This window comes from Daktulosphaira vitifoliae, unplaced genomic scaffold, assembly GCF_025091365.1.
Source record: "Daktulosphaira vitifoliae isolate Bord-2020 unplaced genomic scaffold, ASM2509136v1 Scaffold_1, whole genome shotgun sequence".
In the NCBI taxonomy this organism is placed as follows: Eukaryota; Metazoa; Arthropoda; class Insecta; order Hemiptera; family Phylloxeridae; genus Daktulosphaira; species Daktulosphaira vitifoliae.
The window spans coordinates 67,627,662-67,641,756 of record NW_026099572.1 but is presented as its reverse complement, the minus strand read 5'-3'; the positions used below and the strand labels follow the sequence as shown (position 1 = coordinate 67,641,756).

Genomic DNA, 14,095 nt, shown 5'->3' with positions numbered 1-14,095 from the left:
CAACGAAAAATAACTTTAATAAAAGCAATAAAATCTAAATTAAAAATGCTTAATAATAAAAAATCAAGTTTTTTAATTTATTGCCATATTTGTTGAGAACTTTGATATATAAAGCTTATTATCAACGGTCTATACCAATGTTTTATATTGAATGGCTTCTGAAATTAAGTAGTTTAAAATTTACTTGAGAGAAAGATGCAACGACTTATTAGTACACTCTAAAGACTTGCAAATTGAATACATTTATACCAATTTTGTTATGTATACAACATATTATACATTATTTTATATTACCTCTATATAATATGCTATTTTGATTAAAAAAAAAAAAATTATTAAATTTTTAACAAAAAAATAATGCAATAAGTTATTTTTTTGTTATTTTACAACTTAAAATAAACTTAAATTTTGATTAAAAAGTTTCTGAATGGCAGTTAAAGTAGTGATCAAAATACTACTTAAATTATAACTACATAATTATCATAAATACAGATATCTAGTTATGAAAAAAGCAATAAATTTTTTGATTCTTTTCTTATAACAAATTAACGAAATAACAAAATATTTAAACATGTTGAGATAAAACAAAAAGCAATAGGATAGTTATTTGGCATTTATAAGTTATAGTGGAAGTATTTTAATTAAATATTGATTTAAGAATTTTAATCTTAAAATAAGTTTTATTGACACAAAATTATGGAATTTTGGTAATAAGTAATAACATTGGTGATAATAAATAATAATAATGTGTATCTAAATATTATGGACAAATTCGAAACAAAAAAAGCAGTACAATATCAATATTAGTATACATATCATATGTACACATTTTACTATTGCTCGCTAGAAAGTAATATGGATGTATAACTTTAGTGAACAAATTAATAAAATCCATACCCTTTTATAAGATATTATGTTTTTTACATACTTCATAGTGAAACGTACATTTTCAAAAATAAAAAAAAGGAATCAAAGAGTTTTAACAAATTTCTTTAAGACCATTTACTATAATTATTAATAAATTCCCTTTTGCTAAAGGATAACTGATGGAAAATATATATAAAGTATATTGCTCGATTTACAATGATTTTCATTCCGAGTACTTATTATAATAACTTTTTTTTTCATTTTAAATTATTTTTCTTAATTCTGATTAATTTTCTGTAGCATACATGCGTGTCCATTCTTTGGCATTGCGTATGGCTTCAATTTCATTTACTTTCCACAACTCAGCTACATCATTAGCCAATGGATCATCAGGATTAGGTGCACTAAGTAAAGCTTGAATTGATAAGAGAACTGTACGAATTTGTAATGCAGGTGACCATTTATCTTTTAATATATCAAGACATATTCGACCTAATCTATCAATATTAGGGTGATAGATTTTTGTGATGAAACGAACTTTAGGAGCAGACATAGGATAATCTTCAGGCAAAAATAATTCAAGTTTAAACAAACCACCTTCAAACGGTGAGTCTTCTGGGCCAGTTACTTTAACATGAAAATATCTGTAAAATAAATATAGCTTTAAATAATGGTATACTTAGTAAAATTAGTCTATAAAAATTTTTTTAGGAAATTTGATTTAAATTTTTTTAATTCACATAATTAGCTTAAAAAAATGTATTTGAAAATCAAATAATTATAAACAATCAATTATTACATTAATTTCAGTTTAAAATTAGCTATTGTATTATGATAATCAAAAACATATATTTACTACATTTGCTGTATAACATGTAAATTTTTAGCATTAATTTTTGGAATCAAAACTATTTTATTTCAAAATATAAAAACTGATTATATAGTAAAAAAGAAAGTTTTATAAATTTTTAAACAGCATTTTAAAAATTATAAATTAAAATAATAGTTACGTTACAAATAATTAAGATAGAACAATGAACTACTTTAAATGAAGAAATTTTATTAGGACAAAATATACTTATCTATCATTAAATAACAATGTTTGAAATGTTAGTCTAAATGAAATAAGTATATTTTTAATTTTACATACCGTGCATTACCCTCATCAGGTTGAGCACTAATACCTGGCACGGGCTCTTGCATTAAACGTTGCGTTTCTTTTAGAATTCTTCGTGGTAAAGCTGACATATTACCGATTTAAATTGTAAACTATAAAAAGAAATAGCTGTATGTTTAGTTAACTTGTCTATGATTTTGATAAATTCGCTGGTTTCGTAGTTATTGAATTAAATAGAAGCAGATTTCCTAAAATTCACACGAAGATCTTAATATTTATTCACTTCGTTTATCTTCAGAAAAACATTACTACACAATCAAATTTAATATGCATGTGTCTACAATAAAAAATTAAGATGCAGTATCACGAAACGAAAACATGTCAATTAGACGTATATGATGTATTGGCTGTTATTAATGATAACTCAAAAATCTAATTTTTCACAGATTTTGGCGAATATCGAGAAAAAGTTATTTTCTGTAATCTAACTAAAATGAATAGTATTTGTTTCCAAGGGCTGCAGCTACCGCTATTATTATTTCTTAAGTTTAATGACAAATTATACAATGGTAAAAAATAGAGTAATATCAAAATGGCGTTTGAAATTGGTTCTCAACATGTAATGTTTTAATGTTTATTACTAGGAAATTGGTGATGTAAGGGGTGAGTTCATTATAATGAATTAAAAATATAATCGTTACTATTACTAATATTTACTATCATATTTTAATTCAACTATAGGCTTTTTTCAATGTCATTATTACATCGATAAATTATTCGCTAATGTGGTTGTTTCGTTATGTTAATTATTGTCATTATTATCATAAATATAAATCTTGCCTCTGAGTTCTGTACTTATAAGGTACCACAAAAACGAACCTTACTTCATTTTAACTTATCAGGTTATGTAAATAACTGTCGGCATTCTCATATCTTATAAAATAACTTACAATCTCAAATGAGTTAATTTCATTGTTTATAAGTATTCATAGAAAACACTACAATCTAATAATAGCTCTATACTGTATACTATTATTATTGAATGTTATTGTTGGTATTTTTAATGTTACATTCATTTAATTAAACTTATTAAATAATGAGTAACTAAACACAACTATACAACACAAAAAAAGTATCCGAAAAATGAAAAAATCACTGAAGATTTATTCAATTAAGTATTATTAAATGAAATCCTATTTTCAATGATGTTAATTTTTTTATGCAATTTGAATGTGTTTTGTATTTATGTACAATATTTATTCCCAATATTCCTTTTGTGACATAATGTTAAGTTTAGTCTGCACTTTATTTAAATAGTTTTACTTTAACAACTATAATTTGGTTTTTTAATTATTGTACCTGTTTATTTTTTATAACTAGTAATATAAGCAAATAATTTTTATTAAATTCAAAGAATGATTGAATTATATTAAGGATATGTGGTTAATTAAAGAATCAATTTTGTTTCTATATTTGATGATATGCATGTTCTTTTCAAATTTTCTATTCTTGTATGGATTTTTTTCTTTTGATTACAATGACAATGTTAAATCTTCAATGGATGATATCCCTTCTACTATTCAACCGAGTCCTGATGATAACTATTGGCGGTAATAAATCTTCAGAAATTTATTAAATATTTATTAAAAATAATTATGTAATTGTTGACAAATATGTATAAAAATGTAATTGCTTAGAAATGCATAGTAATAATATGTTATTCTCGATTATATAAATTTATAAAAATAAAAACAAATTTTATTGTAGTATAAATTTAACAATTATCCTAAAATAAATTATATGAATATATAATTATATATATATAGTTTGCTATGCATTTCTTATTGCTTGATAAAAATTGAACTTTAAGTAGTATATGTTTCTTGTCAATTTTATAGTTTTGACTCGCAACGTTTATATCATAAATCAGTGAATAAAGTAGTGCTAATGATAATTGATGGAATTCGTTTTGATTTTTTAACTGATACACAATACAACAAATTTATGCCATTTGTTACAACTCATATAAAAAATAACCAAAGTTGTTTGTTTCGAACCAGAGTTAGTGCACCTACCGTTACAATGCCTAGAATAAAAGTATACAAGTATAGTTAAATATTGAAAGGTGATTTTTTATATTAATAAGAAATGTAAAATTTATTTGTAGGCATTAACAACTGGTACTATTCCAAACTTTATTGATATAGCATTGAACTTGGGTTCTTCAGAAATTAAACAAGATAGCATTATTAATCAAGCTCAACTAGCTAATAAAAAAATTATTTTTTTTGGTGATGAAACTTGGTTGAAATTATTCCCAAAATCATTTGATCGTTATGATAGCACTACATCATTTTATATATCTGATTATACTGAAGTAATGCATTTTTTAAATTTACCAAAACATCTTATTTCAATTGTTTATTTTTTAAGGTAGATAACAATATCACACGCCATTTAGATAAAGAGTTAAAGCATTCTACTGATTGGGATATTATGATACTTCATTATTTAGGGCTTGATCATATTGGTCATTTGGCTGGCCCTCGAAGCCCTTTGATGCCACATAAATTGTTGGAAATGGATAAAATTATCAATTTCATCATAGATAATTTGGTGTATATTTGTTTTCAAATTACAATTTACTGTTTAATTTTCAAAGAGATCTTAAAATAAATTTAATCTTAAAAAGCTGTTTTTAATTTAACATATTGCATTTAAGTAAAAAAAAAATGGATATTTTTACTTTTTTGTAATATTGAATTTTTATCTTATTAACCTTTCAAAATAAAAAGTAAATATTTATTCTAAAAGGTGAAACATTAACAAATTATTTACATATTTAATTAATAGGATTCTGGTAATTCTGAATTACCAACAGTTTTGATAGTATGTGGTGATCATGGAATGCGAGATAATGGTGGCCATGGGGGATCATCATTGGGTGAAGTACTAGTACCTGTATTCTTTAGTGTACAAAATAGGAAATGTGGTGGTCTTATTGAGTAAGCCTAGATTTTTAAGACTATTAATTGAATATAATATAATAATTATTAATAATTATAATTTATTGTTTATATAGTGAAGAAATAATGCAAATTGATATTGTTCCATCAATATCTGTTATTATGGGATTACCTATTCCTTCTGGAAATATTGGAAAATTAATAAATAGAGCTGTGCAATTCCTAAATATTAATGAAATTTTATTTGCATACCATTACAATGCTCAACAAGTCTACAAAAACTATATTAATAGAAGTGGTTCTTTAAAAACGGGTAAATATTACTTGATTATATAATAAATATTATTAATTTTGTCAAAATTTTATACTTAAAGCTGAAGTCCTTTTGTATAATTTTACTTAAATTACGTTAAAAAAATATTTAATGTAATTACGCTTTTATTGTATTTACTAAGTTAATAAATATTAATTTTCTGAGTTATTATATAGTATTGTACAGTACAGTACAGTTTCAAGTCTAAAATTTGGAAAAATAGTTGTATCCAAATTTGTGAAATCATAAGTTAATATGATTAGTTTTGTCTAGATTTTTATTTGAGTAATCTATTTTATTATTATATTCAAATATAAATAAATTATTTAGTTGTATATTTAGGATAACTTTTGATTTTTAGATTTCATTTTGGCATATAATAAAGCTAATTTAAATTATTACAAATGGCTGAAAGGAGAATTAAAATCTGATGATGAAGCTAAATATACAATAAATTTATATAATTTTGCTTTAAATGGTATGAGGAACTACCTTATTGGTTCAGTTAGTAAATATGATGTCTGCCTTTTAATTATCTCTATGATATTAATATCACAGGTTAATCAAATATTGTTTTTTGTTGTTTAGATTAAAAAAATTGTTTTTTAAATTAATTATTATGATTTCTATACTGTAAAATAAAATATTTTAGATTTGGTTACTTCTTATTGATATGCAACCTAAAAGAATAAATTATATACATATAAAATACTTGGTTTTCTTCTTGTTAATTCGTTGGATAACTTGTACTTCATTACATTGTGAAAGCATTTTATGTGAATTTAGTATTAAACTAAATACTTTGGCAATTACAATATTTACCATATTTATTTTTAACTTTGGAAGTTTTTACCAGTTGCATTCGATCAAACTTAATATAGTGGTATAAAATTTACTTATTAATAAAATTTTTACTATATAAAGATAAATAAATTTTTTTTTTTACCAAATTAATTTATTTTTAGAAAAGTAACATAAATAATAATGACTTATATGTTATATCTGGGATGCTAATTCATTTTCTAAGTTTATTTTCATCAAGTTACATTGAAGAAGAACATCAGCTTCTATATCATCTTTGGACAGGTTTTTCAACCATTCAAATTTACAATTATTTCAATAAAAACAGTTATGTTGATATGATAAAATGGTTGTTTTGTATGATATTACATCGATTTTGTAAAGATTTAAACTATGTTGGTAATCAGTGGTCTAATTCATATAGCTTGGGAGACTGGTTAAGAGAACCAACAAATAAATTATTTTTATCAGTGTTCATGATACTAGGTAATTCATACTTTAATTTTTAAATATTTAATCAAAAATTTATTAATATCAAAAACATTATGGTGAAGTGCATAAATGTGTTAAGTGCACTTTTAAGCCAAAGTAAATTAGAGTATGAATAAATGTTGAAACTGAGAATTTTTTTACCACAATAAAATATATTTAATTCTATTATGCCATTGTTTATTGTGCTTTAATAAAATGAGTTGAAATTACTTCTTATTGTAATATAAAAATTGAAATTAATAGCCTTTGAAATGCCTAAAACTACATTTAACATATTTTTGTGTTTCACATTTAATATATGAGTATCATACCAAGACATGATAATTCTTAAAATGTCTTGTACATAAGGTCAGTTTACATATACCACCCACTTCCATACTCACTTTATGTATTAAAATGCTTGTAACTTGTTAAGTACTTGTCCTAATATCGTAATTGATCCACTAAAAATTGTTGTAAGAAAAAAGATAAAAAATGGTTATTTTGAAACTTCAAAGAAATTTTACTTTTTTTATTATTAAATATTAATGAAAAATATATTTTTAACGTGGTCTAAAGTTGTAAAAAAAAAAAATGAAAGAAGTCAAAACCTGGTGAGGCATCTTGTATATTATTTAATAATAATTGACATTTTCATTGATATAATCATAATTAAGTTTTTGAGGTATCATTTTTAGAGTGATGTGAAATTGATAAATAATAATTATTATCGATTAATGATATAATTGTAGTTTACAATATATATATTGTAGGACTTTTTCTATTTGTTTTTAATAACATTTCGGTTTTTTATAATTTATTGGATAGTTGTTTTTTACAAAACTATTCACATTTCAATATGAAATATACAAAATATAATGAAAAATTGTCTACTATATTTAGGTAAATTCTATAAAGAATTTTAATGCTGATTCCATTTATGACTTTATAACTTTTCCATCACATCTTGTTTTTAAAATAATTATTAATTAATCATTAAACAATTAAACCTTTAAAAAAAACTGAAATATAATTTTTTTTTTAAACATTTTTAATGTAATTTGATGATGTTTAAAAAGTCTTCAGTAATATTTGGAACTTTGTCAAGTTTACCTATTTTTGTTAACCTTTAAATTTAAGTTTGATGAGCATTTTTTTAAAGTAAAAAGCTGAATTTTACACTAGTTATTTTTGGGTTAATCACTTAATTATGAGATTAATTCAAAACATACATTTTTTGTTTTTTACATATCAAATTATTTAAAAATTGCTTGATTAAAAATCTAAATGAATATGTTGTTAAACAACTTTTTTTTTCATTACTTCAGGGTTAAAAACCTAAATTTTAGTTTTATTTAGTGGGAAACTCTATTTTTATTTTAATGATATAATAGAATGAAACGTTTAAAAAAAATTTGTTCTTAAAATTTTTTTATCTAATATTACCTAATATTTTATCCAATGTAATAAATCATTAATCTGTTACTGTAATTTAATGTATAGTAATTTGATACATTAATAATCAATAATTATAATATACATAAATTGAAATTACAAAAATGAAATAGTGAAAACAATAAAGTGATTTAAATATGCACTTATCAATCATCATAAAAAGAAAAAAAATTATTTAAATAATGTTTAAAATATATTTAGTGCTAACTTGATACCAACAATTTTTGAAGATATTTGATTTTGTAAATTGTTGCGAATCAACCAATTTATTTATTTGATGTTTATACTGTATATTTTATTTTTAGGTCTCATTAGTATTCTTATTATTTGTGTTTATATTCATGTATTTTTCTTAAACAATAAAAGAAATATACATGAAATATTTAGTTGTATATTATATATTTGGATCTCATTTTGTAATTATGTATACAGAGTTAATACTGAAGAAATTTCTGAACCATATGGTTACAGTATATTGTAAGTAAAAAAATTAAGTAATAATACATTTTTATTTTTAAACATACATTTTCACTCTTAGGAAATTGATGTTTTCACTTTCATCGTGGACCATAGCTTGGTATTTACTCGTAATAAATCATTTTGTATTAATATTTATGCAATCTGAAAAAAATTGTCAAAAATGGAAGCATTTAAACTGGTCCTTTATTATTTTATTGCTTTTACGTGTATCTCTTTTGTCAAGACCTCATAATTTATTAATACCTTTTATCTTAGTGTACACGTGCGATCTAATAAGAAATAAAATGTATAGTTTAACTACGATTACAATACTCCATTATTGGTTATCACTTCTTTTCTTTTTTTATCAGGTAAATGAAAATTATTGAAATATTCTTATTATTTTTAGTTAATTTTTATTTGAAAATTATTTGTAATAACATTTTAAAAATCTTTAGGGTAATTCAAATAGTATTGGAACAATTGACATAGTACCTGGATACATAGGACAAACGAGTTATAATCCAATTGTAGCTGGGATACACATTTATACTCATACATTTGGCCTATATTTAATTGTCTATTTTTTCTTTATTCTTGAATACAAGTAATATAATATTTAATTAAATTTTAAAAAATTTAATTAAAAATTCTATGAAATTATTTTAGATTTTTAGGCCTTCAGAAATTGTGTGTGCTGAGTATTGCTCAAACATTCTTGTATGATGTTGTTATCTTGTTTTTCCGAAATCATTTATTTATTTGGTCTGTATTCTCTCCAAAACTACTATATATGGTCTCTTATTCATCAACACTCTGTTTATTTTCTGTAATTTCTGTATTTCTAATGAATTTATTTGCAAAAAATATTGACGACAAACGATTAAATAAGTTTCAATTGTGATATAGTTGCTTAAAATAAATAATAGTTAAAATAGTCTTGAAAAATAAGTTATTTTTTTTTAAAAGCTATCTTATTTTAATTCAAAGTTATATTCATAGGCACAACTAGGGATGTGCTGAAGTATTTCCAATCCTAATTCATTATAAGTGTTGTGAAAATAACTTTTATTCATTTTATTAAAGATGTTTTTATCTGTAGTTGGCAATAAACATAAATAATTTACAACTTTTTTTCATACAATTTAAAACGTCTTTGTGGTTATTTTTTAAATTAAATTATGATAGTAAACCAAACTGAAAAATGATATAAATATAATGTTTTATAGAAGTATTGTTACTGTCATACCAAAATTAGACATTTATTTTAGCAAATTGTTTACATGACCTAAACAAATTTTTTGTCCACTTTATTTTAGCTTGTTGAGTGTACAAATAATTTTAAAAGACTAAGTAAACAATTAAAACAATTTTTTTTTGATTATATATTATGTTTGAAATGATTTTCTCCCATGTTATAATAAAATTAATTGTATCTTGTAAAGATATTATTAAAAAATATTTTTCCTACTCTTTACAAAGATAATCCAATACCCCAATAGTAATAATAAATTTTTATTTTACACTATAAAATTTAGGCAAATTATTTGTTACATAGGTAAAATGTAGTTATAAAATATCATGTTCACTGCAAGGAATGTAAAATGGCAACAAGCTTCTTCTTATATAGGAAAATTTATCTATTTTTATAGAAACATTTTTTTATATATTTTTTCTCTAGAATTATTCTTAGTATACCAATTCTTTGCTATACTTTTTTATTAATAATAATCCTGAGTATGTCTATACATTTTTAAAAATAATAATATGCATAAGTTTCCAACAATGTAAACATTATTTAGAATGTTATTATTCTTTTATAAGATAATAATTCATTCTATCTAGTGTATAAACAAGTATTTTTTCAAGTGTTTTAATATAAAAGCAGTAACTTAATATGAAAATTTTAAACATTTTACCAAAATTTTAATTTTTAATAATTTTATTTAAGTTATCAGTCGCTATAGATACATTTCCTATATTAATAAATGTACAATATAGTTGAGAAATTTATTTTGAACTTTTTCATCTTAATGCTATAACTTTCTAATTCTTCAACGCATTTAACATTTTTTATATTAATTGACAAATACATTTGCACATACTTCAAGTTCAAGTTTAATAATATACACAAAAATGATTGATTCTTTATAATTTAATGTATGAGTAATATAGAATAAAAGTATTTACAAGAAGTATTTTGAATAATTTATTTATAATGTATTAATTTTAATTCTTTAAGGTGGTTAACAATGATCGCTATTGCTAAATATATATTATTCAATTACTAGTAAACGGTATCAATGAGTACTTCTTATTGGGAGAACATTTGTGTATGTTTAGATAATAGGTTTAATTTAAATAAATGCTTTGATTTTTTTGATATTGAGCCAGAAAGCTATGCTCCGTCTAACACACATACAATTGTTAAATGTCAATTTCATAACGTTATTGTCTACAGTTTGTCTAACTTTAAGATATGTACGTTAACACTTCTTTTAAAAAAATTTGCTACAAAATACAATAATTTAAATTGCACACGATTGGCTTTTAAATTAAAAATAGAAAAATAATGAAAACAACGGCGTACAAATTTGTATACAAAGGTGTAGAAAAATATCTCCTTACATGTAGTTTTTTGAACAATTAGGTATAAAATATTAAATTAATTACTCTTTAATTATAACTCGTCCAATTTCAAAACGTTATTAATTAATTATCTTAATAGAACTATTTTTTATAAAAAAATTAAATTATAATTGAAATTTTAGTATAAATGTTTCCAAGAAATATTTGCTACGAAAAACGTAAAATTCAGACTTGTATTTTATGTTTATCGAATTAGATATCTTCTATATAAGTTTTAGCTATTTAAATAAATCTACTGATAATAAACATTTTTCGCACTCCAATTTGCCTTTGAATAATTTACTTGAGATAATTTTAATTGGACAGTTTTGAATTGAAGAGCCGTTATAGACATATTTTAGTAGGAATTTTATTACTTATTTTATACTTTTATACAATTCAAACATTCATATACCTCAATATGTTTAAAAATCATAATCATAATAACAATAAAATATTCTACAACAGATAGTACATTTATTTAAAACTAAATAGGACTAGAGAAAACATTAGAAAAAACACAATAATTCGAGCATTGATTTTATAATAATCTTAATTATAAATTCAATGTTTCGAGTTTCAAGTTTTATATCAGGTTAAATAATATTTGTCTTTTATCAATGATATAGTTTTACACAAAGTTAAGCTCAAGATACACACACAAGTGCTGGAAGAATGATAAAACCGTATTCGTTATATCTCTATGATATGCAAACATTTTTTGTGTTAGTAGACCAAGATAGTTTTACTTGGTAGTCAGTATTTAATACAAAGTCAGAAACACAACCGATAAATCCTTTTTTGTATCTTTTTCCAGTTGACTTTTCGACGTCTTCTGTACCTCCTTAAAATTTTTTATTTTTTAATTAATTAAGTGATTTATGATAAATCAATCACTCTGTATATGATAATTATATATATATTTTTTTTTTCGTTATTATCTTATACAAAATGTTCAGTAAGGAAACGAGTATCTCATTGTTTTCATTGTTTGTAATGACTGACCTGTTTTCTTACTTACTGAACACTGTATATTAGATAATAATAAAAATACTAGTAGAACTAGGAACACAAAACACTATTTTTTTTTTTCAAAAATATTTCTCATTATGACTTGCAAGTCATTATGCATGCACAATAAATATTTAAATCTCTGAATCGTCACAGAATAATTAAAATAAAAGTCATACAATTAAAATTATACATTACATTTTTTTAAAAATAAATCCAAAACTTTTATGGCCAAATTAAAATTTGCCCCCTATTTTTGCAAACGTATTAGTTATTAGAAGTTTTAACGAAGTACATATCTTTTTTTCAGAAACCAATAAAATGTTTCTATATAAGCGCTGGTTATAAATGAAGCCTTATTTGCTTATACATACAATTTGCTAAAAAAAACCTTATAGTTATGTTTTACAAATTGATCTAAGTAAATATATGAACAAAAAAAAAATTACTGCAATTACTTTTTATTTCAATTATTGCATTGTTAATTATCGAGATTATTATATTAACATGGAAACGATGATATTATATAACAATAAAGTTATTTTTTATTACTAATATGTAATTAAAAGTAATCAATTAATGAAACTTACCAAAGTATAAACCTGTGTTTGTATTTAATTGATTTAATTTTCCATTTGATATAGTGAACATTTTTGTTCCATTGTCTATTACAATAACACTCAAACGTTCATGTCTATAAATACATAAAATCAAAAAAGCAAAATGTTTATTTCATATAGTAAAAGTTGTAATGATAAAATAAAATAGTATTTTTTATGACAAATTTATTGATTGATAGTATACTTTTTATACCTCGTAAATTTAATTTTGTGCCAACGTCCATCGTTTATTGACGAACCAGAAGCATTGTACTTAAGGACCGTTTCACCACTTCCTAAATCAAAAGCTACTTCAATTCTTCCATCTTGTAACCCTAATGCCAAGTAATCAGCTGACCTATCCGTTCGTCCTGTCCACAATATAAGTCCACTAAGAGCGGTTGTTCGAAATCTTAAGTCAATTTCTAAGTGCCCATCAGTAATTCTATAGATACAAAAGATGCAAATATTAGAATCATCTCACTTGTATAAACATTTACTGAAAATTTTTCAATAAGAGATAATGAATAGAAAAAAATATCTCCTTACTTTTGTAATGGCATACACAAGATATCAGGGGTGCTTAAGTCATTTTTTTTGCTTATCATTTAGGACCCGGATTCGAATATATTTTAGCTTCGATGCGAAGCTGAGAAGGTATTATTTTACTATGATGTGTTTTTTTTTTTGTGTCTGTTAACACCTTTTCTCAGCTCTCACCGAACGGATTTCTTTCAACGATGCGTCAAAAGATCACAAATTGTATCTAATCGAAGATATTACCCTCAAAAATTGAAAAAATTTCCCTCGTTTCCCGTAAATGGGGGAAACCTCCAAAAAAATTAAATCGCTAATTTTCAAAATTTTTTCAATTTTTTTTACTAAAAACTGCCATAACTTTTTTAAAAATGAATGATGTCTTTACCTATCATTTAGTATATTTTTTTTCATAAATTTAACCCTTTACCTGCCCATAGGGGGGATTTAAAATGACAAATTTTTCATAAAAAATTAACTTTTTCAACTTAACTTTTGAAAGTGTTCCGGAAGGTCTGACACTTTTATATATATCTTAAATTAAAGCTAATGTAAAATACTTTATTATGGAATAAAAAATTTCGGACTTTATTTTGTCTTCACGGTGAAAATAGTAACCAAATGCTATTTTTGTGTGAAAATTCTCGATTTTGTATTTTATATTTTTAACTTTATAATGTTATAACTTATTGAAAAGTGTATGGATCAACACAATTTTTTTATGAGAAATATTATTTTTTAATAATCCCTTTTTCATTCAGGATATTAATATGGAAATAGCAGATCATATAGCTTTTGGAATAATCCACCAATTTTTTAAAATTAAACACTATCTAAAGATTTGCATCGAAACGTTTTTTTTTATAGTGAT

The 14,095-nt window shown here is 23.0% G+C and overlaps 3 protein-coding genes across 3 annotated transcripts in view; 1 reads left to right on the top strand and 2 right to left on the bottom strand.

Annotated features, from left to right (window-relative positions):
- Positions 1–727: 727 nt before the first annotated feature.
- On the bottom strand, positions 728–2,512 carry LOC126895855 (ubiquitin-conjugating enzyme E2 N). The gene is made up of 2 exons (XM_050668133.1): positions 2,018–2,512; positions 728–1,511 (listed from the first exon to the last, which is right to left on the bottom strand). Exons 1-2 carry the CDS (start codon positions 2,113–2,115, stop codon positions 1,154–1,156), a joined length of 456 nt encoding a protein of 151 aa, XP_050524090.1. The 5' UTR covers positions 2,116–2,512; the 3' UTR covers positions 728–1,153.
- A 182-nt stretch (positions 2,513–2,694) lies between these two features.
- On the top strand, positions 2,695–9,589 carry LOC126895827 (GPI ethanolamine phosphate transferase 2). The gene is made up of 13 exons (XM_050668082.1): positions 2,695–3,594; positions 3,883–4,081; positions 4,152–4,361; positions 4,418–4,600; positions 4,838–4,989; positions 5,067–5,263; positions 5,625–5,821; positions 5,916–6,146; positions 6,229–6,550; positions 8,296–8,467; positions 8,529–8,820; positions 8,908–9,056; positions 9,119–9,589. The coding sequence occupies exons 1-13, from the start codon at positions 3,422–3,424 to the stop codon at positions 9,351–9,353; spliced, it is 2,712 nt and encodes a 903-aa protein (XP_050524039.1). The 5' UTR covers positions 2,695–3,421; the 3' UTR covers positions 9,354–9,589.
- A 997-nt stretch (positions 9,590–10,586) lies between these two features.
- Positions 10,587–14,095, bottom strand: part of LOC126895829 (pikachurin-like) — a 31,471-nt gene continuing 27,962 nt past the window's right edge. Inside the window, exons 12-14 of the mRNA XM_050668090.1 lie at positions 12,902–13,132; positions 12,679–12,782; positions 10,587–11,921 (exon numbers count right to left, since the gene is read on the bottom strand). Of these exons, the coding sequence (XP_050524047.1) occupies positions 11,779–11,921; positions 12,679–12,782; positions 12,902–13,132 (478 nt within the window). The 3' untranslated portion in view covers positions 10,587–11,778. The remainder of the gene's footprint in view (positions 11,922–12,678; positions 12,783–12,901; positions 13,133–14,095) is intronic.